This window comes from Mauremys reevesii, linkage group 1 (genome assembly GCF_016161935.1).
Source record: "Mauremys reevesii isolate NIE-2019 linkage group 1, ASM1616193v1, whole genome shotgun sequence".
NCBI lineage: Eukaryota > Metazoa > Chordata > Testudines > Geoemydidae > Mauremys > Mauremys reevesii.
The window spans coordinates 268,144,152-268,170,549 of record NC_052623.1 but is presented as its reverse complement, the minus strand read 5'-3'; the positions used below and the strand labels follow the sequence as shown (position 1 = coordinate 268,170,549).

Below are 26,398 nucleotides of genomic sequence, written 5' to 3'. Positions count from 1 at the left end.
ACACCCAAGCATGCCAACACACACAGTGATACCCCCCTCCTGCATCCATGTGATGACAAGATGCCACATGGATGGCTCCTCACATGGCACATCTACACTCATGCTGGCACCCACCCACCAAGAGGACACGCAGACCCTCAGGCACCCACCAGATGGGGCTGGATCCACAGCCCATTGCAGCCAATGGGAGTCTTTCCACTGACATCACTGGGCTCTGGGTCAGGCACATAAACAACCTTGGCAGATTTTGATTTTTGGCCATATAATTTTGACTGAAAAGATCAAGGTTTATTTTAAAGCATTTTTCATCTTCATCAATTTAAATGTTCACAAATGCAGGAAATTGGGAGTGGGGTCAGATCATTCTTTAATGACAGTTGATGCTGCAATTCAAAAAGTTAAAGCTTTATAAACTGTGAAAACACAATTTGTCAACATTGTGTGTCCAAATACACAAAATAAATATCCTTAAATCAACAGATCAGACCTGTTTTTACTATCAATTTGCTACTCCCTTTATAGAAAGCCCAATTCAAAAGTCTAAATCATTTAATAAGGTCTCAAGCAGCATTTTCTTACTTTGTCCGTCTATACATTTTAATTATTATTTGATGGAAACATGTTCTCATTGATTTATACAGGTACAGTAAAATCAACATTTACCAATAAAAATCTAATCCTTCCAATCCTACCCATGGACATCCCCCAGACTCCTGAACACGTTTTCCTAAGAAGGCTTCCTGGGGGCTGCTATGATTTTATTTTATTGTTTTTAGGTTACCAGTGTGCACGGCACTTCAGTAATGTTGGAGAGAGTAGGAACATGTGTACTTCTGGTTTATATTTCTGGGTCTAGTTATTTACCTTTAATACATTTTTAAAGGAAGAAAGCTATTAGTTTTAGCTTCAGAGACACACAACAACCCCACTAATGTGTCTAATATTTTGAAACGCTCAACACCTCCCAGAAGACAAAACCGTTTCCTATTTGATATGGCAATAAAGAAAATAAGAGGGAATAGAACAAACCGCTTATGGATTCTTGTTGGCAGCTCTTAGCTGTTGCTTTAAAATTATTCTTATTGTATGATTCCCCACCCCCACCCCTTGTCGGGTTGCCAAACCTCCAGGACTGTCCCAGAGTCTCCAGGAATTAAAGATTAGTCTTTAATTAAAGATTATGCCATGTGATGAAACCAACCAAAATTGGCAACCCTCCCCCCTTGCTTAAAGAAATGTGTGTAACAGCCCAGGCTAGGTGGGCTGCAGGGGCCGCGTGGTGGATTCTGGGAGTGGGGCCCCAATTCGTGAAGTGGCAGCCCCTGTTTGCCCAGGGAGGGGGCTGAGCCAGCTCCCAGCTGGGTGGTGGTGGTTCTGAGGGGTGTTTTGCTCCCCTGCTCGGCGGCAGCAGCAGCTCTAGGGCGGGTTCCCCTCACGCCCCTGGGCGGGAGAGGCCGCGCGCGCACGGCAGGCAGCCCCGGCAGCAGGCTGCGCTCCCCGCCCGGCGCCGAAAGGGTGCGGGGAAGGGCGAGGAGGGACCCGCGGGGGCAGAGCCAGTGACGTGCCCACCCGCCGGAGACACTCGGCGCCGCGCTGGTTCCGGCGGCACAAGGCAGCCGGGGGCTCCTCAGGCAGCGCCCGCTCCGCCTCGCGCTCTCCCTCCCTCCGCCCGCCATCCCGCCTTGTTCTCTGCTGGCCGGGCCGGGGCGGGGCCCCCCTCGCAGCTGCCACCCTGAAGTTTCTGGCCGTGCTCCTGGCCGCAGGGATGCTCGCTTTCCTTGGTGCAATCATCTGCATCATCGCGAGCGTCCACCCTGCGGCCAGCCCCGCCGGAGCTCTCCGGGGTGCTGACAATGACTCCAGCGCCGCCGCCGCCCTGCTGCCGGCCGCCGCCGCCGACAAGGGGCCGGGCGCTCTCCACGGTGCTGGGCAGAGCTTCTCGGGCGGCCCGCAGGACTCCCTGCTGGAGCTGCTCTCCGGCAGCGCCCGGCCCCGCCAGCAGCAGCAGCAGCACCAGCCGCTCTTCAGCCGCTTCCTCTGCACGCCGCTGCCGGCCGAGTGCCCCTCCGACAGCCCCGCGCCGGGGGACGGCCCCGCGCCCGCCGAGGACCTCTTCTTCCTGCACGCCGCGGCCGAGCAGCTGAGGCAGACGGCGCTGCAGCAGAGGGACCAGATCCTGAGCGACCAGGAGACCATCCGCGAGCTGACGGGCAAGCTGAGCCAGTGCGAGAACGGGCTGGAGCTGAGCTTCCAGGACAGCGCCGCTCTCTGGGGCGGGCCCCGCAAAGACACCATGGGCGACCTGCCCTGGGACTCGCCTGCCATGGTCCAGGAGCTGGAGGATGCTGTCCGGTCGCTGAAAGACAGGATCGACAAGATAGAGGCAAGGCGTGAACCCCCTCCCATCCCATCCCATCCCCCTGCAGCCCGGCGCCCCCCACCCCCCCGCCGATCTCCCCTCTTCCCCCCTTCCTCCCCACTCTGTGCCCCTCGGCCTTTCAGCTCCTACCCCTGAACCTCTCCTTCCCCCCTTTGCACGGCCCTCTCCAGGGTTTTCCTAGATTGCCAGTGGCGGAGCGGGGGCGGCTAGTGTATTTGAATACTTCATGTAATTAAATCAGAAATGTAATGTACTCTGGTAAATCAGACCCAGCCTGGCAAGCCCTGACTGTTGGCTCTGGGAAGTGTGTGTGTGTGTGTGTGTGTGCGTGTGTGTGTGTGTAGGGTAGTGGTGGTGAAATGAGGACACAGTATAATGGATTGAATATATGTGTGTGTGTGTGTGTGTTAGATTCCTTGCCACCTTTTCTCTAGTTTCTCCCTACTCTTTGATGTGAGATTTCCTATGGTAAATAGCTTTCATTGAAATAAAATAAGTAGCTCTCATAGAATCCACAGATGGAAATTTTTATATATATATATATATATATACAGAGAGAGAGAGAGAGAAGAAATGGCTATTTCATGCCCTCCTCTCACACTTCCAGATGCCCCACCAATGTCAGATTGATCCCCACAGAATATTCGCAGCCTAGTTTTAATTGACTCTCAGGAGATGGGGCTTTCATCACTTCCCTTCAAAGACTCTTATGTAAAAGACCTTGGGACATTTTATAGGTATCCACTGAAACATTTTGTAGACATCTCTTCTCCATAAATGGGGACGTGTATCTCTTTCAATTCCACCGTCAAGTTTATTTTGAATCCATGTCTCCATTCCCCACATATCAATACTATTAATTACTCAGGGCTAGAGCAGGTCCACCAGTGCTCCCACAGAGTAGCATCTCACTCTGCCCATAGTCCTATTGGTGTGGGTGAGGGTAGTAGCATGGAGTTAGTCGGGCTAGATTCTGCTGCCTTTGCACATGATGAGTAGTTCCTTACTTATCAAGTTATGTCACTGATTGCAATGGGACTGCTTGCGGAGTAAGCCTCTGTACTACTCACTGGGAGCAAGGTGGCAGAATATGCCACAAATTATTACATTAATAACAATAATGAATTTTGCTTACATAAGAAATAATGAATTATGAAAGTGAGGCCATGGACATTTTTGTTTACACTCAAGAAATGGCCCTGGGTCATTTTCTGCTTGCCTGCAGTGTTATTACTCTTCCTGTCCCTCCTTTGGGGTCACTGCCCAGGTTTCAGTCTCCAGTCGGTTACAAGTGGATGAAAGCGAGCCTTACTTAAAGACATACAACAGCTGTTCCCTTTGGTGGGTAGGTGTGGGAGGGTCTGTGTGTGCAAACTGAATTCTCATTTTGTTAGTGGCTGATGGCAATCAGAGATGATATACACCTTTGCAAAGTGAGTTAAATGTCTCTTTTCTTTCTGGGATGCCCTCTGGCTAGATCTCGAGCTGGGAGATATTGATGGATTTGTGTACCTTCAAGGGGTGAAATCCTGGCCCCACTGAAGTCCATGACTTTGGTGAGGTCAGGATTTTAGCCAAGGTGTGTAGCATGTCATCTGGGTACATTATGAGGAGACATGTTTCTTATAGCAAGTAAAGGGTTGCCCCTTCCCTGTGGAATGAGCATGGGTTTGCCACTCAACTCAAGGATCTCCCAAGATCTGTATGGATCTCAGAAGATCTGCCAGAGGCCAGGGACATCTGTATAGAAACCTGGGTGTCGTGACTGACTCCAGGGCCCACTGATCCCCCCCATCTGGATCCCTGGCAAGGGATTCCCCACCCATTTCTATCTATGAATGAAAAGGGGGCTCTCAGCATGGGACAGTGAGGTGGGGAGAATGAAAATTTAACCCAGGCTGATGTCAGTGCCTATCCGGACTCACCTCTCCACACCAAGGTCTCTCAACCCCTGGAGGGCTCTTAGTGGATTTGGGTGGGAAGGGGGCGGGGAAGAATGTGCCATGAAGACAGTTCATCGTCTTCCGCACGGGAAGGAGGAGAGCTATATGTTGGGGGAATCCTATAAGCATAGAATCTAGAGATGGGTGGACGAGGATGATCCCTTTCCCAGAGACACCATCATCAGGGATAACCTTCTGCATGCAAGAAAAACAGAAAAGGAGAGAAACAGACTTAGGCACATACAGTGAGAGAGAGAGGCTGATACACAAACAGAGAGAAAGAGCTAACATAACACATTTAGCCACTCAGATTATCCATGCAACAGATGGGCAGAAAAACACAAGAAGAGACAGAGACAAACAAAGATACGGGGAGAGACAGATATGCAGGAAGATGGCTGGCGAGACAAAGAGAGAGGCAAGTGCACACACATAGGAAAAGACTATGAAACTCACATGGAATTACAGATCCACACAGACATGCAGAGTGAGGAGAGCTAGTGAGCTCCCAGAGAACAACATGCACACAGAGGAGAGAAAGAGGCACACATAGGAACAGAGGGAAAGACTGTCACATACACGGTGCGAGACAGACACACCAAGGGACAGAGACACACATGCAAGGAGACAAAGATCCATCTAGAGAGAGAGCCAGACACACCATACCCATAGAAACCCCCCAGAATGGAGAGACACATGGGCAGAGGGTCAGAAAGATGCAAAGACTGAGTGAGAGAAACACAAACACAACTAGACACAGAGAGGAAAAGTCTCTCTCTCTCTCACATGTATGTAAAAGTATCCACTTGATGATATGAGGCTAATATCAGTGCATCAAAGGATGGTGACAAGTGGACCAAGAGTGTGCTCTGTATATCTTCTCTGAGAGAGTTTAGGTTTTATACTTTCAATAGCACCTCACAGAGACCCAGACCACCCCCAAGGAAGGATCAAATTATAAGGTAGTAATATGTAGACATCAGACAGGGGCCTGGTGGCTCTGCTGAACAACATACAAACAACTCAGTTAGAACTTGTATGTGATGGTGTGATAATAATATATACTAAGTAAAGAAGTCCGAGGTGAGGAGGAGTCTGTTAGATTACATCTCGTCTCCATGGCGTGCATAGCTATGCCTGTAGCGCATCGTCAGTTGTCTTGTTTGTCAAAAATGTCAAATGAGCTTGAGCTTCTAGCTCCTCCACTTGGAGGCCATTCCACATTCTGACTTTCAGACTTCCTATTCACTGGAGAGCACAAACAATGCACCACACACTGATCAACTGTAATTAGGTAACATTTTGTTTTAGAAGTCCTGTGTTTTTAAGCCCCTCTGCCTGGTGTCCCAGCTCCTTTTTAAAAAAAAACTTTTGTTTGTCCTGTATTTTCTGTTCCCCATCAGTTGTTCCTGTCCTGTTGCTGGCTGGATGTGTTCCTGTTTTGCCAGCCGCCCTGTGTGTGTGTGTGTGGTGTGTGTGTGTGTGTGGGGGGAGTGGGTGTGTGTGTGGGGCAAAAGCAGCAGCTGGGCATGCAGGGCCCTGGCTGCCCTGCTGCTGGTCCCCTGCCAGCTGCATGCTGCCTGCCCTGCTGCAGCAGCGGGGCCTGTGTGTGGGGTAGAGGGGTAGAGGTATGCATGTCACCCTTCCCCGTTTGAACCCTAAAGTCTTAAAGGTAAAAAGGTAAATAAAAAGAATCCAACTACGCAGTATTTCTTTTTAAGAGGGGCTCAGTCAACTTGATGTTAATTTGAACATTTGTACAATTGATTGCCATTGAACTCTCTTAATACAAGTAATTTTACCAGGTGTCCTGTATTCAGCATAGGGAAATATGGTCACCCTACACCTAATACAAGACAAAACATCCCATTATGAAGCAGAAAAATGATAGTCCCTCTTGACACAGCTTGATTAGTCAGCCTCTAAAATACTGCATTCAGTTTTTGGCACCTGATGCCAAGAAGACGGCAGAGGAAGAGGAAGATGTCAGCAACTTGGAGGAAGCAACCAAAATTATTGGGGATGGGAATAATTGACTGAAGAAGGAAGATTAAAAATGTTGAGTACATAACAGACCACAAGTATTTGAAAGGTGTTGCTTTTAAGGAGGGGGAGGAATTGTTCAGTGTGGGTGTCACTAGGATCAATAGGATAGAATTGAGCAAAGGGTAAACGTCACCTGAATCTTAAGAAACATTCCCTAAGGGCAAGATTTCTTAGCCTGTGGAACAGTCTCCCAAGGGAAGTAGTGGAAGCCCTAGCAAGTTGGCACTTTTGGATAGGATTGGACAAAGCACTAGAAAATAAACTGTATGGGGAATATTCTGCAGTAGTTGGAGGTGAGGGGGGTTGGCCTAATATGTCTCTTCTAATTGTGATTTCTATGCGTTTCCATTCAGATTGTGGTGCCGGGTTCTGTCTCTGCACCTCAGCTTCCAGTTTTATTTGCTTTCTGCTAAGGATTTTTTTAAAGATAAAAATTCTGTGGGGGGGGAGGGGGATAAAGTGGCGGGGAAAGGGTCAATTGGTGGGGATATGTCATGGCAGAAGTCTTTCTTTGGGACTGACGGTGCTCTTGGCACTGAATAAGGCATAGAAAAAGAGCTGTTCCCTGCCTTCAGGAGCTTAGTCTCATTAGACAGACAAAACCAAATGCACTGAGAGACTCATAGGAAGGTTCTGTCTTAGAGCATCTATCTGGTAACAAGCACATTAAGTGACAGTCTTTTTATTGACATGGGTTAACATTTGCAGGTTTTGCAGGAGAAGTGGGTTTTGGGAGGGATTTGAAAGAAGATTATTAATATAATCTGAATGCTGTTAGTGTGGCTGTCAGACATAACAGGATTTATTGGTGCTTTAAAAAACCCCTATTAAGTAGTTTCATTCTTAATTTTTTTAAGTGATTTAGCTGTGGTTAGACATGTTGGCTTGATAATCCTGGAGGCTGGAATCCCCTATCCCCAAAGAACAGGGGCACAGCTGACAGAAGCAGTAACACTTCCCAGGCACACCACCCTCAGCAACTGTGCACCCTGCTCGCTCTGGAGAGACCCCTACCAGCTGAGGGTATCCTTGGGCCTTTCAGTCCCCAGCCCTCCTGCTGAGACTGCAGATGGCGAAGGGGAGAACAGCATCAGTTGTGTTGGATTTGTTTGTGGAATGTGGACACCTGTCCACTAGGGAATGGAATGGGTTACCTAACTCATTTCACATAGGCCATCAGACAGCCATCGTCAGATGGGAACAACTCTTCCAGCACTATCAACCTCAGACTAAATTCAGACTGATGCCTAGAGATAAAAGCTTCTATAACCAATTCCTTAATCCCTCTAGCCATTCAGTCTGCCAAGCAACTCTTCCTTTCTTCTTCCTGTGCAGTATGTTTTTCTCATTTTCTCACGTTCTCTCCATGTCTCTGCAGACACACACACATACCTATGCATGGGCATATATTCTTGGCTTGCAAAGCCAGTGATGCCAGAGGCACCAGTTAAATTATTTTAATTTCAGCCCCAAACTTAAGAGAGAACAATTGACTTTAACCCAATTTGCTGCTTTCAGTCTGTGGAGCCTTCTCCACTCCTACACCCATCTGAGATGGGTAAAGGAGGAAGGGAAATGGACAGGCCAATCCAGAGTTTTATAAGGGAACTGAACCTTATTAAACCACAATACTATTCTACACTAATCACCAAGTAACTGCCATGTCATTGTTTTTAAACTGTAATGTTTTGGCCCATTACATAAATTACTAGCGTACCTTTGTCTAAGGGCATCTGCTGTGGAGAGAAACAGGCACATCCATCCCATTTCAGTTCATGGCAAACCAGAGACATTGGGCCTCTTATCAGGAAAAAAAGATCCTAAGTGGAAAAAGCCTATTATATCACATCTGGTCCACTCTCCACCCCCACCTCCACTGTAAGGTGGTTCTCTACGGTACATCCCTTGTGGCTTTGTCTTGGTGAGTTTTTAGTGACTTCAGCAGCAGGGCTTTCTACCTCTTCCCCTGGGAGACTGGTCCGCAGTCTAACAAGCCTCTCTGATAGGAATGGTTTCTTGTCATTCATATGGAGCAAGTGTACTGAGGCAGTGCCTAGCCCCAGGCTGCAGAGTGGCTGTAGAAAGGCTGTGCTCAGGCTAATGCAGTCCTAAAGCTGCAGTAGCACCTGTGGCCATCTCCATGGGGGAGAGGAGGAAGTGAGGGTTGCGGGGGGGATTCCATGTAGGAGCAGAATCTCTTTTGCTATGTGTACGTACAGTGCCTAGCAAAATGGAGCCCTCGTCTCAGCTGGAGCCTCTAGGTCCTACTGTAATAACAAGAATTCTCCAGCCCTATTTTTTCCGCAAACCACTTCAATCCCACCTGCCCCCTGCATGCCAGTGTGCATGGGTCTCCACAAAGCTGAGCTCCCTTTATGGACCTCTGCTACACCCCCTTGCACAGTGGAACCACAATGGTGTTGCTTCCAGAGGAGTCTCTGCAAAGACAGGAGGACTGGTCCCATGGCTCCCAAGCTGATGCAGTCTAGATTGAGAGGTTTCCCATGAGCATATGGGGCATTCGTCCTTGGTCTTGTCCTCTTTATCTTAGCAGTTACGGTGAACATATTGGAGGGAGGGGATAGGAGTGGGGGGGATCGTAACAAAAGCAGTGGGAACAGATTTTGTAATGCATTAGCTAAATGATCTCCTTATATAAATGAAAGTGCATTTGCTTAACAATGAATAAAAACCAATCAAGTCCCAGATTCACAGACTCACAGATTGCCAAGGTGTTGGCTTCTCCCCCACCCCCACTCCAGACGTTGACATTTAACGTGACTAATATTAACTGGCAAATTTCAATCTTTTTGTTGGTTTGGCAGCACAAAAGCATAACGAAGCCCCCGCTGCCCACCCCCTTGCTGCCCTCGCTATGGCAGATGGGAAGCGCTGAGCTCAATGAACAGCTTTTCAGAATTCGTTCCATACTTTCCCTCCTCCCAAAAGGTCAGTGGTAAATAACATCAGTGCAGCAGTTACAGCTTTGAAGTAATTTGGTTTGAGAGGAAAGGTGCTAGATTGGCAGGCCTGGAAACTGAAATCTCCATCACAGGCACAATTCAGCCAGTGGCAGTGAAAATTTCCAGCACACCAATGTATCTCAATGCTGACTCTATGGGAAGCCTTTAGGTTTGATGTGGGGAGTTCAGACTCTATGGCCCTGTCAATCCTGGGCCTCTCTGGTGAGCTGGGCAATTAGCCCATGATGGGATGATGGCTTTGTGCTGTGAAAACCTGTCCCACTAGGAACAGGATTGAAACACCCTTCAGCTAATTCTGCACAAGCCACTGAACACATGTCAGGAGGTATTTATTTCCTGGTCCACTGGCCTGGGACCAGACTGGAATTGCTGACCTGGAGGCGAAAGGCTGCATGAACCATTCACCATCCAATCGTTTGGCAAATACATTTTTGTCTCTTCCCACAAAGAGTGAGGCTAATATGATCGTTCCAGGGAGAGCCGTAAATGATGTCCTCATACTCCAGAAACCTCCTGACTTACTTCCCACCTGGGCCAAGCAGAGTCCTTATAGGAATGGCCAGACAGATCCCACTAGTCAATCCCAGCTGCTCCTTACCCTCTCCTAGGAGATGAGCTAATCCTGAGGAGCCTGTCCAAAAATCATGCTCCTTGCTGACAGCCCAGGCATGAGCCAAGTTTTGAGGTACAGGGGCCCTTGCTGGCACCTTCCAACCTAGCACAAACCTTCCCATCTGCCTGACCCCACCACCTCTACGTGAAGGGTGATCTAGAGTGGAACCCTCTCTAACACTCCCAGGGACAAGCACATTCATCCAAAACCCCGACCAGCTTCTGAAGCCCTCTCTCCTTGCAGTGCCAAACTGACCCTCTCACAGCTTCTGAACTCTTCCCTCCCCGTCCTCCAGAGACAAACCCTCTCCCAGCTGCCAAAACCTTACTCTCTGCTCCACAGTGACAGTTTCCAATGTCTCCTGCCCAGTTGCCAAGCCCTTCCCACCCACCCCGATTTCTGTTGCTTTCTGAAATTGTCTGGGGCTCCGCAGGTCTGATTTTGCACCGGCCCCTGCTCGGTTGGTTGATGTTCTCTGCTAGGGAAATGGGATGACATTCCTACTGTCCCTTTCAGTCAGCACACGGAAAGTGGTGACAAGTGAATGCTCTGTGTGCTGGCAGGTTATGCTGGCTCACCGTCCCATATGCTTGACAGTGCCAGAGCCAATACTGCAGTATTGTTCTCCTCAGATCGGCTACAAGAGCATCTTTGTGGCCCATCCAGGAATCAGTGGAGTCAGGGGAGGGAGGGAGAGGAACAGATAAACTGAGATAGAGAGATCAATACAGAAAGAGAGAGAAAAGGTAGGGGAGAGAGACACAAAAATAATTAGAGAGAGAATGTGGTATGAAGGGAGCTAGGGAAAGAGAGAAAAGTTTCAGAGAGAAATGGCGGAAACTGCCAGAAGAAAGAAAAGACGTTACAGAGAAAGAAAGGAAAGAAGGAAAAGAAAGAAAAGGCAGTCAGTCAGAGGGAACGAGGAAAAAAAACAAACCTTTATTGATCAATGTAGGGCAGATTGTCATGATGATAACAACGGTGACAAGAGCTAGTCCTCTTTTCTATTAACAGATGGAGCTGAACATGAAAACAGGGACATGGCATTTAAATCCAGAGCTAGAACAATCAAAGGGTGTAGCAGACAGTATCTCTGCTGCCTTTGTAATATCCAAGCAGCCTAAATGGATTAGAAAAGCCCTCAAAATCCACAGCAACGGTAATAGTAAATAAATAAATAAATTAAATAAAAGCTAAAACCAACAGGGAGCACAAGTAAATAACCCCATCAAAACAAAGCAGGACACCCCACACACCCACCTGATCATAAATTATTCCTCTCATGGACATGTAAATGACTCATTCAGCTTTCCCTCCTCTCCATCCATCCCCCTTCCCTGCTGTTCCTTTCCTCAGCTTTCTCTTCTCCTTTCTGTGTCTTTATCAATGTGTCATTTTGCACCCACAAAAAGCACCATGTGCCCAATAGGGAGTAACTAGAAGTAACGGCACAAAATTGAGCAAAGGGAAAATATGACTGGAGATCAGGAAATGTGTTCCTAACAGTGAGAACTTCAAAGCCTGTAAAATAATCTCCCAAGGAAAGTGGTTGGAGCCCTGTTGTTTGGGACAATTAAAGCTAGAATGGAAATACCACCAGGGAATAGATTTTAGAAGACAATCCTGCATTGGCTGGTGGCAGGGGGTGGAACTAGATAGCATAATAGATCTCTTTCATCTTTAATGCTTACAATTCTATGACTGTAATTGCAATTAAAGCATCTTTTGCCCTGAAGGAGGCCAGAATAGAGAAGTACTCAGCGGGCAGTTGACTAAAAAAAGAATTCACCCCCCTCTAACCATCACTTCTTTGCTGATGGAGCATTTTCTTGTTAATTCATCTGTATTCTAAAAGTATGTTCTATGCCTCATTTTACCCACAGTGGGGATGTTTTTTCCCTTGATAGAATAACCAGAGACGTGATGTAGTTTGTGATGTTTTTTAAAATGATTATTATTCAAAAAGAGGTTCTGTTATCACTGGCTTAGCTAAAAAAGCCCAGCAGAAGCAGTTGATCTTCTCCCACCTACCAGGTTGCTAGGAAGTCCATCTCTCTGCATGAGTCTTTGCCTGATAGTCCTGGAATTGTTGCTCTATTATTAATTCTATTATTATTATTATTATTATTATTAATGCAAAGAAGATGAGAAAGACAGATGTTCACCAGTAGCCCTTGCTGCTTTTTCTCAGGAAATAGATTGTGTGGAATATGTCTTCCTGACCCTAGACCATCCCAGTTCACCATTCCAAAGAAAGGAGACACACCCAACACACTGAAGGACAGAATTCCATCCTGATTTCTGATCTGAGAGGAGACAGATCTTTGACCTAGCAGGACAAGGCATAGCAAGACCCAGTGGTTGGAGAATGAAGTCAGACAAATTTAGACTAGAAATAGGGTCCAAATTTTTAACAGTGAAGGTAATTAACCAGTGAATAAATTACCAAGGAATGTGGTGAATTCTCCATCACCTGAAGTCTTTAGATCAAGACTGGATATCTTTCTCTCAAATGGAAGTTATGAGCTTGATTCAGGAATTACTGGGTGAGGTTCTCTGGCTTGTGTTTTGCAGAGCTCATACTATTTGACCATGAAGGTTCCTCCTGGCCTTAAACTCAATGAATCTTGTGATCGACTAAGGTGACCAGCAAAACTTAATATTAAAAAGAGCTTGTGCCCTTTTTTTGCTTCTTTTGGATCAAAGCTGGTTGGCAAATTTCTGACCAAACATTTTTTCATCAGAATTTGCTGATTCACTTAGTCAAAATGTTTTGGCAGGTAGATTTCAAAACTGCCTCGTTTACCGTCAGATTGCCCCCTCCTGGCTCCTCAGCAGCCTGCCTGCTGGACTGCCCAGGGCTGGAGACCCCAATAGTTCCTGGGTCTGCAGCTTCAGGGTAGCTCGCCAGACTGCCTTGGGGCTGGGAAGCCCAGGGCTTCCAGGGCCCATGGCTCCATGGCATTACACAAGGCAGACTGCCCCGGGGTAGAGGCTTTATTTGCAAAGAATTTCAAAATGTTGGGTTTTCATTCCTAATTGGAATGAAACCAGATTTCAAAGTATCGAAATCCTGTGAAAGGGGATTCCCTTTTTTCACCCAGCTCTACTGATGATGAATAAAGAAGGCCTGAAAGTGTGTGTGAGAGAGGTTTCTGCGTGTTTGTTTACATTAAAAATTCAGGTCTTGTCTGCCCTGGAAAACTCTTGAACTAGTGACTTCACACAGCCCGTAGAGAGGAGAAGGAGATGTTAGTCAGACTGTTTAAAAACGCTTTGGATCAGATCATCAGCTGAAGAGTTGGCTCTATAATTTTAGTTTGTTTATCTGGACACCTACATCACTCCTTTGACTAATGAAGATTTTGAGGAAGGAACATCCTTGTTAAAGCTTCAATACCACCCAACACTTCAGTCAAGGTCTGAGAGCTCACAATATACATGATCTGAGACCCACAAGAGCTCCTGCACCAGAGCCTGGAATGGGGGACAGAGAATCCCAAACACTGATCTCCTTTTGAGGGGGAAAATGCCCCTGTGTGGATTAACTACAGGAAGAGACTGTTCTAGGCACCACTAACTGAAGAGAGCAGGAGTGAGGAAATGCAATATGTACCTGAGGACACTAGTGAGAGCTTAGGGAAGAGCTGGTAGGAGGAGAAGGAGGTGGGGGCGCTGTTCCATTTGTATAGGTTTGCTTGAATGGAGTCTACTTTAACCCTACAGCCTGTTTGCTTATTTCAATCAAATTACACAGAGCTGCTTTGTTTTAAATTTCCGAGTGTGCTAATGAGTTCTTTTGTTGCTACTTAGCTTGAATAGCTCCTATTCCAAGTCTGTGATTCCCTTGGTAGTTACTTTTGTTGCCAGCAGTGGGAAGGCTGCATGCAAGACATTCCCAGATAGGGTCTCCTACCAGTTTAAACCTTCCAGTTAGACTCCCAGACAGGGGGCCTCTCAGGGTTCCCTCCCCACTCTGAACTCTGGGGTGCAGATGCGGGGACCCACACGAAAGCCCCCTAAGCTTATATTCCACCAGCTTAGGTTAAAACTTCCCTAAGGCACAAATTCCTTTCCTTGTCCTTGGACGGTATTGCTGCCACCACCAAGTGATTTAAACAAACATTCAGGGAGGGGCCACTTGGAGCCCTGTCCCCCCCCAAAATATCTCCCCAAGCCCCTTAACTACCTTTCCTGGGGAGGCTTGAGAATAATATACCAACTGTTAGGTTAACAAAGTGAGCACAGACCAAATCCCTGGTTTTTAGGACACTGAAAATCAATCAGGTTCTTAAAAGAAGAATTTTATTAAAAAAAAGTAAAAGAATCACACCTGCAAAATCAGGAAGGAAGATAACTTTACTGGGTAAATAAAAAGATTTAAAACCCAGAGGATTTAATGAATAATTTAAGATATACCTATCTCCTAGAATTGGAAGGGACCTTGAAAGGTCATTGAGTCCAGCCCCCTACCTTCACTAGCAGGACCAAGTACTGATTTTCACCTGAGATCCCTAAGTGGCCCCCTCAAGAATTGAATTCATAACCCTGGGTTTAGCAGGCCCATGCTCAAACCACTGAGCTATCCCTCCCCTCTGATTCTGCTTCCCAGTTACAAAACAGACAATACCAGTTGTTCCCAGCTAGAAAACAAGTGCTGCTGGCAGTAATAATAGGAATCAGTCAGAAATCTACTTTTTGCAGAAGCTTCTAGGCTGTGAAAATACAGGAAGTCACCACCCTGTCACAGTTTCTAATGAAGCAAAGCAGGAAATGGAGAATTTTCTCTGGATTACTTTCTTAGCCCACATAGTAGTGAGGTGCCCATTGGCAGTGCAGTCTGGCCTCAGATCAAGCCAGTTTGCAGTAGAACAGCCTGAAGGCCCATCAGTTTCCTTAACATCTAAGCAGGGTGGAAGGAAAATAGCTTGTTTAAAAGTTTTTTTCTGTTGATGACAAATGGATTTTTGAACAGTGTGAAAAATGTGTTTGAAATGGTTCCAGTTTTCCCACTAAAAAATTTAAAGAAAAAAATCATTCTGAGTCATTTGGTTGATGAAGCTGAAAATTCCGCACACACACACAAAAATTAAAACAAATTCATTTCATTCAAAATATGTATGGAAAATAAATCCCTTTTTTTTCAACCAGCTCTACACTGAAACTCCCATTGAACATTAACATTCAATTTCTAGACTTTAGGGCTGTGGAAGAGACCTTCAGAACACAGACCCAGTGCAGTCTGGAGTGAAATAATAATAATACTATGTATAGGGAGGTGGTGTGGACTAGTGGTTAGAGCACTGAAGAGGGATTCAGGAGCTCTGGGTTCTATTCACAGCTTTGCTGTTGGCCTGCTCGGTGGCTTGGGTAAGTCTCTATGCCTCCATTTCCCCATTTGTAAAATGGAGACAGTTACATAAAGTGCTTTGAGATCTACTGATGAAGAGCATTAGACATTGCTGCTGCTTCTGCTATGTTGCAAGTGCTGCCCCAATCCTGTCAACACTGATGGTCTTAAGTACAGTGGAACTAATTACTGTGGGTTCTGCTGTCATGCTGTATGTCAGGTGGGTGGAAGACAGGCATGTATGGTAACCCTATGTCAAGGTATATGTGTAGTGATGCATAGGAATTGCCAGACCATCTACCCCAGTATCTTATCTCTGACCAGCAGCAGATGTTTCAGAGGAAGGTGCAGGAACCCCATAGATTCACCACTGCATGCCCAGGGGTCTCATCCTCTATCACAGCCCTGCAGAGGAGCAGCTTTGGCCCAACCCACCACGTGGTGTGTACAGAGATTCCTTTTTCATTCCCTTCTGCTCATTGATCCTATACACAAAGCAGACTTTTGGTCTTGAGAGTGGCATTAAGAGCTCCTGTTCCGGTCACTGCGGGGTTAATTCTAACCCTAAAGATGTCAGTTTCAGTTATGAACTCTTTCATGTCTTGTCCTTTTATCAGACCTCTAGCTACTCTGAGATTGTGGGTGGAGTTGGGGATTTTGGGTGGGGCGTGGGTAAGGGCTTCACCACTCCCCCTGCCATAACCTATCCCCAGTCAGACCTCTCAGCACAGCAACAAGAGCTAGCACGTGGCCTGGGATAATGGAGCCTGTTTTATTGTGAGGGAAAGATTTGCTTGGGCATCAGAATTATCCCCCAAATTTTTCCAAAAGGGCCAAAGGATCCTTAGCTGGACAAACCACTGGAGAGGGGCAGAAGCGACATTGCTGTAATGTCTCACTAGAGACAGGTGGAAGGGACTTTCATGTAATGCTTCATTTTAATATCCCAGCTGGTCAGTTAATGGTGTTTTGTGTCCTTCCTCTCTCTAGCCTAGGTCTGTAGCAGGAATTATCAGTTGAGGGATGTCTCAATAAGGAAGGTTTTCCCAACCATCAATACTTCTTGCAAATCCAACTCTAAAAGAGGCAGGAGGCTTTGATGGAAAAGCAGGACAGAGGTACATGTGTATAAAAACAGACCAATACGCCATAGGCAGGGGCGGGGCAGGCAGGCAGAGATGGATTGGTTACATGTAAACAGACAAACTAGGTGGGTTAGGAAACTGTGCTCCAGACGCCTGGAAAGAGAGCAGGAGACAGAGACAGTGTTTGATCTTTCAGGTCAGTTCCCCTGCCCTTGGCACGTTTTCCTTCCTCGCCTGCCACTTTGAGCCAATATCAGTGCTCACCTGAGCTGGTCGTACTCCCAAATGCCCTCTCCCCAAGTGATTAACTAAGCAGTGATTATGCAGAAGCCTTGAGTGCCATGACCTCATCTCAGGCCAGCTCTGGGGGGCAAAGGCTGAGCATCACAGCTGTTCTTTCCCACCCAACCTCACATCTTAGGAGAGCCTAAGCTTAACATAGCAGGAGGGGTACACGGGGGAAATAAAAGAAGGTTGTTTCTCTGGGGGAAGAGACTTGGAGATAGCATGAGGCAGCTCCTCAATTCCACATGGGCAGGAGGAGGGCTGGAACAGAAAGAGGGTGGAAGGTGACCACAGTTAGCCACACACACATACAGACACCTCGGCCCTGGCATAAGTAGCCTTGAGAGGATTTGTGAAGCCCAGCACAAAGGGAGGCAGAGAGTGTAAGCTAGTCCAGGGAAGAGCTGATATTTGAGGGGGGAACACATCCTGGCAGCAGCCACCTCACCTTCCCCACGCTGGCGTTAAGAGCAGGAGGTGTGTGGGATGGTGTCGAGCACTGACTCCCACAGCACCATCTGCCATCACCAAACTGATTACATAGAGGAGGCAGGACATTTTAGGCTAAGACAATACCCTGCCCTCGCAAACAACGTCACCTGGGGATGGGTTTGAATAGGAGGGTTTCTCTGGCTGAGCTGACCCCTTCTGCCAGAATGGGCAGGGTCATAGACAAACACTGTGCAGCAGGGCCTCCAAAGGGCAACACCTTTTCATTCAGCTCTCCCCTCTCACCCCAGCTTCCACCACCACTGGGTAATACCATCCCCTTCTCCCAGCTGGCCTGGTGTCCACAAGGAGCCTGCAGGATGATGGTTGGGTCTTTTGAAAGTGCTGTGACATCTTGGAACATCCCCTCAATGTTCCTGACCAGGATTTGCAATAGCCAAAGCAGAGCCTGCCTCAAAGAGTCCTGTGCAGGTTATACTCTGCGCCTGGTCCGTGGGGAGGTAGGACTTTGGAGTTTGGGGTGTGGACATGATCTGTAAATCTCAGTGCTGGGATTTAAACTCCCAGTAACCAGAGACACTGTAGGTGTGGCCACTACACCCCAAGTTTCTGTTATGCAAGTTAATACACACCCTGGTGGGGAGCTTTACCAGCTGGGGCCTTATCTCCTGCCACAGATCCTCCCCCCACTTTGCCATGTACCACCTGCTGTGACCTCACACACAAACACAGAGAGAGAGCAATGACTGAGCTGAGCTAAGAGGATTACAGCACCACTTTGTGATGTTACAATGACAGTCGCCTGAAAGTCGGAGATGAGAGCGGCAGGGAGGGGACCTCTGATCTTTCGTTGCTCAGCCCCAGCCACCGTTATAGACTCAGAGCCTTTAAGGTCAGAAGAGACCATTGTGATCATCTAGTCAGACCATCTGCACATCACAGGCCACAGAATATCGCCCACCCACTCCTGTGATGGACCCCCTAACCTCTGGCTGAGTTACTGGAGTCCTCAAATCATGATTTAAAGACTTCAAGTTACAGCAAATTCACCATTTATACCAGTTTAAACCAGCAAGTGACCCATGCCCCACACTGAAGAGGAAGGTGAAAAAAACCCCAGAGTCTCTGCCAATATGACCCCGGAGAAAATTCCTTCCTGACCCCAAATATGGCAATTTGTTGGACCCTGAACATGTGGGCAAGACCCACCAGCCAGACACCTGGGAAAGAATTCTCTGAAGTAACTCAGAGCCCTTCCCACCTAGTGTCCAATCACTGACCATTGGGAAAATCCTCACAAAATTTCCAATCACAGCCCCATGGTCTCCTGAGAAAGTTTGTCCAGGGAGGGAATGGACCTCCATGGAAGTCCCTTTCTCTATTCAACCCCAAGGTAACAGAGAAGGATCATGAATGGTAACCAGTTGACATGCTTAATGTCGGAGATGTTTGTAATGAAACTAATGGAGTCTCTTAAAGGTGAGGTTCAAATTTAGATGGAGGCTCCTAAAGGTGAGGGTCACATGAAGACTAAGGGCATTAAAGACCGACCACTTTGACTTGGAAGTCCAATGCTTTATCCCCAGGTGTCTCTGAAGTGATGATGCAGGGTAATTTGCTTTCATCCTTGTGGTTATGTTTATCCCTGATTTTTGTCTTTCTTCCTTTCCCTTTCCCCTCCCCGTTCTCCACCTCTCTTCCTGAGTGCAGCAGGAGCTCCCAGCACGAGCCAACATCTCCACCTCCTCCTCCCCTGTGCTGACCCGAGATGTGCTCCACACCAAGATGGAGGAGCTAGAGGAGCAGCTCCTCTCCAAGATACTGTCTCTGGAGAAAGAACGCTCCTCCGTTACCAACAACAATGACCAGCAGCAAGAAGAGGTGGAGAAGGAGCTGAGCGTTCTCCAGAGCCGGGTTTCTGAGTTGGAACAGGGTCAGTATTGGTAGGGGAGAGTCTGATTAAACCATGATCTGCTCCTGGATGATTCAAAAAATCCTACCCCCCCATCTGCCATCTATGCACATGTGGGTGCCTCACTGTTCTTAATCAGGAGGAAGGGTAGACGCTTCAGGCCAGAGATGAAATACTGTGTCACTCTAATGATTATTTATCAGTGTACAAATAAGTGGAAACACAGCTTGTGGCCTAAGGAGATTACAATCTAACCTGGACTTGGGCCAGGTTCAAATGTAGGGCACAGAGTCTGAAGGGCCAGACATGGAGCGGTGAGGGTGTTCTTTCAAATCTCGCCTATGCACGGTGCTCACTGGGCTATTGCTGCTGGGCCTGTCTGATTGCACCAGGCCCTTTCAATGCGGCCTTGTCTATCCCACGAAACAGAACTGCCGCTGGCAGTGCTTGTTAACAGTTGCAGCCGAGCTGGTGCTGTATATGGGGGCAGGATGGTGCTGAGCTGCAGGTGCTGCCAGTGACCCTTGTCAGCAAGGGTTCTATGCTGTAGGGTTGATTTTAGTGTTGGATTGGTTTAATTCTCAGTGTTTCTATGTGGGACAGTCCCTCTGCAGCTCCCACTATTACTCACCTGTAGCCCTGTTTCTTTCCCCCCTCTCCTTTGTTCACTCAAGAGCACCCAGGGGCACAAGACTTTAACCCTCCAGATGCCTACAAGGTGACCATCCCCGTACGGACCAACTACATGTACGCGCGCATGAAGAAGAGCCTGCCGGAGCTTTTCGCCTTCACAGTCTGCATGTGGCTGAAGTCCAAGGCCTCCTCAGGGCTGGGCACTCCTTTCTCCTATTCTGCCCCCGGGCAAGCCAACGAGATTGTGCTGATGGAGTGGGGACACAGCCCCATGGAGCTGCTCATCAACGACAAGGTCAGGAGGGGTTAGAGCCTCTGAGCTGGGAGCACAGGCGTTATGCCACCCTTTCCTGTGTGTGTGTGGGGGGGGGAGCCTCCCACCCTCCTCCCAGTGATGGGGATTACCTCCATGCTTCCCCTTGTCCTGGAGAGGGGAGAGGCATGTCTACCAGACCCTGTTGTTTCTAACTCAGACGCCTTATCTACCTATCCCTGCTCTTCCCTTCTCCCTGCTTCCTCCCCCTCCCCTTTCCTACCTCTCCCTTCCTCTCTTATTTGCCTCCTTTTTCTCCTCTCTCCACCTCCTTCCTCCTGAGGGGATCCTCATCTTTCCAGGCACAATCCTGAGGATCTATCCCCCCCACCTAACATCTCCCATTCCCTTCTGCACTATCCCTGAACGTCAGGCTGCTGTGTGTCAGAGCCAGTGGGAGAAGGTCTGTGCAGGACTCCTGACCTGCTGCTGCAAGTGACTGCTGGGAGAGATTGTCCCGCAACATCCCAAGGGTGCACTGTGGGTTTTAAGGCAGCCCCATGACATGCCTGGTTTGGTTTTTTTTTTTGGTTTTTTTTTTAAGGTTGCCCAGCTGCCCCTGAATCTGAAAGATGGGACATGGCACCACATCTGCATCGCTTGGACCACCCGGGATGGCGTATGGTGGGCATATGAGGACGGTGAGCAGCGTGGGTCCAGTGAGAACCTGGCCGCCTGGCATCCCATCAAACCCCACGGGGTGATAATCCTGGGCCAGGAGCAGGTGGGTTGCAGTTGCTACATCATCTTGGGAACAATTAACCTGGTGTTCTGGGGAATATGCACAGCCTTTGGGGTATTTGTAAGCCTCAAAAGCAGAAAACTAGTGTCCCCTCTAGCACTTTCCCGGACTGCAGCTACCACCCTATCTGGAGCTGGTCAGAACAGCTCCTCAGCTGATCAGAGGGACCATTGTTGACTGATGCAGTGTCCGCCTCTCACAGCCTCTCCTCGGAGGGGCGGGGTGAGCATACTGCCTGTGTCAGCCCTACACAGCAAGATCCTGGGTTCTCTTTGGAATCCCCTCCCTGATTGCTTCCAGGCCAAAGCTCAGTTATAGCCCCCAGATGGTTGTAGAGCACCTGGGAGTTTGGGTGGGAGTTTGCTTGGCAATGCCGTATTCAGCCTGCAGCCATTGTCGGATGGGTGTGTTTACAGTAACAGCGCCCCTACGGATCACACACACAGCCTGGGAAAAGGGATCCCCCAGAAGATAAATCTGAGATAATCAGGAATAGTGCAGTGGCCATATTCATTCATTGTATTCACTCTACCCTTGTCTATCTCTCTCTCACTTTCTCTCCATGTTTCTCTATCTTTCATTTGTTCACTCTTGCCATATAATCTCCTTTGTTTTTTCTCTGTTTCTGTCTGTTTCTTCTTTTTCCCCTCTCTATTTCACCTTTTCTCTCCTCTCACTTTTCCTTTCTCTCCTTCTCTCTTTCCCTCTCCCTCGTTTCCTTTGTATGTCTCTCATTCACTGTCTCTCCCTCTCACTTTTTACCTTTTCCCTGTTAATGGGCTGATAACCCCCACCCTCAATGTGCTGGTGCAGGATACGCTGGGCGGGCGATTTGACGCGACCCAGGCCTTCGTCGGCGAGATAGCTCAGTTCAACATATGGGACCATATCCTGACACCCACCGAGATCCTGGGCCTGGCCAACTGCACCTCTCACCTGAAAGGCAACGTGATCCAGTGGGACGACGAACTAGTGGAGGTCCTTGGAGGCGCCACCAAGTGGAGCTTTGAGATGTGTGAGGAGAGGATGAAGGCATGAGAAGCCCCCCCCACCCATGGAAAGGAGCATGACAGCAACTTCCCCTGCCTCCATGCCACCTAAGGAATGAGGCATCAGGGATCCCCTTTTTCCCAAATAGAAACATCTTGAGTTCTGAATCCATTCAGGGAGGGAGGTGGGAGGGGCAAGAAAACCATCTGAACTCAAAGAAATTTGACGCTGTTTGTTTTATTGTGCCAGTTAAGGCCTATTTGACCCATAACAAGTGAGTGGCAAGGTCCTTCACCAACCATCCATACAATGGCACCACCAGGGGGCCGCTCTGGTGGGTTAGGGGAGCCATAGGTACACTGGGAACTCCTGAACCAACATTTCTCCTCTCCTCACATCCTGTTGCTAGCATCGCCAGTCTGGCGTGGGTAGTGGGTGGAACTGCAAAGGCCGTAGAGCCTAGCTTGGGGGGCACTGGTCCTGGGGAAACCATTGGCTGACTAGGAATACCCAAGCTAATATTTCTCTGGTCACTCCATGTTCCACTGGGAGTGTCACAGTGATAAACCCTCCTCCAAATATTAGCTCCATGGTCCTGCCAGCTGGGATTCCCCTTGGATTCCCCCCGTCTCCTATAGCTACCAACACCTGAGTTCCACAGAAGACTTAACAGGTTTTGTTCATTTCCTCTTGCCACAAGTGGGCCAAACTCATCCTGGGTAGAACTTAATGCTTTAAGGCTGAGTTTCTCACAGCTGCCTAGGGGCATTTGTATGCTCAAATCCAGTGGTTCTCAAACTTTTGTACTGGTGACCCCTTTCATACAGCAAGCCTCTGAGTGCGACCCCTCTTTTAAATTAAAAACACTTTTTTTATATATTTAACATCATTATAAATGCTGGAGGCAAAGCAGGGTTTAGGGTGGAGGCTGACAGCTCGCAGCCCCCCCTGTAATAACCTCACGACCCCCTGAGGGGTCCCGACCCCCAGTTTGGGAACCCCTGCTCAAATCCCATTTAGTTTGAGTTTTGACATCCTGTAGACAGATTTGAGAAACTCAGACTTAATATTCACTACATAAAAAAGTCTTGTAGCCTCTGAACGATGGGGGACAAGAACAAGCCCCTGATCCATTCTCAAAAGCTGTCCCATTTCTGTTTCCTTTCTTAAAATAGGATTGTTCATTCCCTCCACTCCTCTCACGTCCCCTTTAAATCACCTGAAAGGGAGACTGTCAACGGAAAACTCACAGGGCCAGATTCATTCCATTGTCCCAGGCCCTGGTGGAGAGCTCACAGTGGGAAGAAGTCAGCCTAAAATAGGGGGGAGGGTGATGCAAGGAACTCCCTGCCTGGGATCAATCCAGTCTCAGAAGTGAATGGTGCTGTGTAGGGGAAGGGTGAAAGCAGGACTGGGTAACAGCTGGTGCAGCCTCAGTGTGCTGGAGCTGCCGGCAGACTGCATGGACCCCCGCACCCACACCCCGCCGTGGAGCACACAGTGGGGGCACTAATTGCCTTCTCCTGGAGGTGCACTCTCCCTTCAGCCTCATACAATTCACAACTGCCTGCTGAAGCAGGGGGTAAATCTGTCCCACAGACTTAAAACAAAAGCCCTGACTGTTACGCCTGCTAGCCCCTCCTAGTACTGAAGCCTACAGAGTTAGAACATGCGAAGGGCTTGCATACCCCAGAAAGTTTTGCTGGTTTAACTGTACCAGTATAGTTAAAGTAGCAAACAAAACAAACTAACCCCGACTGTAGTGTGGATGCAGTTATACTGGTTTGGCTTATTCTGGTTCAGGAAGCAGAATAGGCTATGCTTGTATAAGGCACTTTATACTGGTACAAGTATAACTATTTTGGTTAAAAAAAAATCACACACATCCCCATGCAACATTGTTATCCTGTAGAACTTTTAAATGTAGACCAGGCCTTTGACTGGGATTTGCAAAGGAACCTAAGGGAGCCAGGCACTCAGCTCTCATTGAAATTCAATAGGATTTGGGCACATAACTCCTTTAGGCTCTTCTGCAAATCCCAACCTGATTGCCTTATTCGTACTGATGCAATTTGTTTGCTTTTTGCATGTCACTGAGCTGGGACCACAAAACAAGCCTAGTCAGTTTCACGTTCTGCTTTAGTTAGTTTCACTTCCTAATTCCCATACTCTAGCCTGATGCTGTTGTGTTTGGATTTCCAATAGGCCAATCCTCCTTGAAAAGCATTGTTTTTTCCCCCAATGCCCTGACATTTATCATAGTAGATTTTGTTAGGCCATGCTTTTACCACACTTAAATGCAGGGCCTAAAGCTACTTGACAGCATTGCCTTCAACCTATTACTGTCCCTACCCATCACCCCCTCCAATCCCAGTCAATCAAATATGTCTTACATCCTCTCGGAAAGCAGGTAGTTACAGCCAATAGGATGGGTGGCAAAGCTAATGCCAACTTTACTGATACTTTTTTTATGTAAAGCTATATTTATATAATATGACTCAAACTCTCATCAGCAAGCCCTTTTTATTCCTAAGAGTACAGTAAATGCAAATACACACACACATTTATCCTATATAGAGCGTGGTGATAGCCACATGAAAGATGCATTTATCAGGCACTGTTGGCTCACATGAAAGATGCATTTATCAGGCACTGTTGGCTTCCTCCCCTGCACTCTGCCCAATAAGCCATCTCCATTAGAAATACTTCTAACATTCCAAATCTCTGAAGTGATTTAAACAGCTGCCTTTAAAAACCAGCCAACCTGCCAATAAATGTTCCCTAAGTCTCCCTGCTCTAGAATGTGCCCCTCACCAAAATTACAAAGCTGGAGGCTCAGGATGCCCACCCATGGACAAAGGCCAATATCTTGGGACACACCAAAGTTAAAATCAGATGCTTTTACCACAGACAAGGAGTTTTTGTTTCCAGGTCTAATAGATCAAGAGGTAGCTTGACCTCAAAATCATGATATGACGGTGGATTGGAAAGGCCTTTTAGAGATTTTAAAAAAGCACAAATTGACCTTTCCCATTGGGCGGTAAAAAAGTAGATGGAAACAGCATAGGAGCTTTCTCTGTATTGTGGGAGAGGGACAGGGGAGCTGGGAGGCTGCACCGTTTGCTCAGGGCAGGGAGAGAAAGGGGAGTGCTCCCTCTGCTTTTAGCAGGGGGGATGGAACTGTGCGCTGTCCTTTACTTTCACCCTGCCTTTGAGACATGTACAGTTAGACTCCTGGTATGCAGGGAAGAGGGATACAAGGTAGTTCCAATAATGTTGTTAAAACCTCTCCACCATTTCTTAAAGCATTTTTCTGTGGCCTAAACAGACTCTTGGATGAGGTGGGGTGATCTGAGTGTTCTATTGGTACTGAATTAGGATGACCTGAATAACTCACTCAGAGCCATGCCACCCAGGAATAATATGGTCATCCCATGCTGATCAAGCCTCTCTACCACACAAGCATGCGTTCTCTTTCTATGCTATATATTTCATCTACTGTGTGTATGGAGCAGGGCCGCCCAGAGGATTCCGGGGGCCTGGGGTCTTCGGCAGCGGGGGGGCCCTTTCGTTCCGGGACCCGCCGCCAAAGTGCCCCAAAGACCCGCGGCAGGGACCCCCCGCTGCCGAAGTGCAGCCCGGTCTTCGGCGGTAATTCAGCGGCGGGGGGCCCCCACCGCGGTTCTTCGGGGCACTTCAGCGGCAGGTCCCGGAACGGAAGGGCCCCCCCGCCGCCGAATTACCACCGAAGACCGAGCTGAACTTCAGCGGCGGGTCCCGCTTCAGCGGTAATTCGCCAGTGGGGGGTCCTTCCGCCCTGGAGCGGAAGGGCCCCCCGCCGGCGAAGACCGGGAGCGGAAGAAGCTCCTGGGCCCGGCCCCGCAAGAGTTTTCCGGGTCCCCCGGAGCGAGTGAAGGACCCCGCTCCAGGGGCCCCAAAAAACTCTCGTGGGGGCCCCTGTGGGGCCTGAGGCAAATTGCCCCTCTTTCCCCAGGGCAGCCTGGTATGGGAGAGATTGCAGAGATTCAACTCTGCTTATTGTGTTTAGCTCAGTTGTAGTCAACTGAGTTTCATTTGCACCAGGTCGAAATCTGATTGGCTGTAGCATAGAAACTGGTGTGTTCTCTCTGAGCCAATCAGAATGCAGCTTTTCAAAGCTGGGATTGCCACTGGATGGTGTGTTCCTTTGCTCAGCCTTCTTTCCCCACCCCCCAGCCATGCAGGGATTTAGGGTGGGCATGTCCCACTTGCAGCCAGGACTGGGAAGCATGCAGACAAAAAGCAAACAATGATCACAAATCTTTCCCCCTAAAACAAGTTCAGGGCCTGATTCTTCTCTCTCTGGCACCAGCCTGATGTAACTCCACTGACTTGACTGAAGTTGCTTTAGATTGTCACTGGTATAGTGAGAGTTGAATTAGAGCCTTTGGGGTTTGAAGGCTTCTTCTTGTATTTTATCTGACCTGAACACTTAGATGCTGAGTCAGTAACCAACTGTTCCCCCCTCTGCTGCTGGAAAGGCCTCAGTTACAGCCCTCGGTGGGAAAAAGCGAAGCAAGTCATTACACCCTGGCCTCAGGGTTGCAACTGGAGTCTCTTCTGAAATAGAGCCAATATGGTTCCTCTTTCCATTTGGCCAACAACCTGCATTTCCCCTCTTCACTGACTCCCC

General features: G+C 48.2%; 1 protein-coding gene across 1 annotated transcript; it reads left to right on the top strand.

Moving 5' to 3' along the window:
- The first annotated feature begins 619 nt into the window (after window positions 1-619).
- Window positions 620-21,952, top strand: NPTXR (neuronal pentraxin receptor). The gene is made up of 6 exons (XM_039492784.1): window positions 620-641; window positions 1,515-2,383; window positions 18,847-19,069; window positions 19,723-19,976; window positions 20,539-20,718; window positions 21,550-21,952. The coding sequence occupies exons 1-6, from the start codon at window positions 620-622 to the stop codon at window positions 21,772-21,774; spliced, it is 1,773 nt and encodes a 590-aa protein (XP_039348718.1). The 3' UTR covers window positions 21,775-21,952.
- Window positions 21,953-26,398: the final 4,446 nt, after the last annotated feature.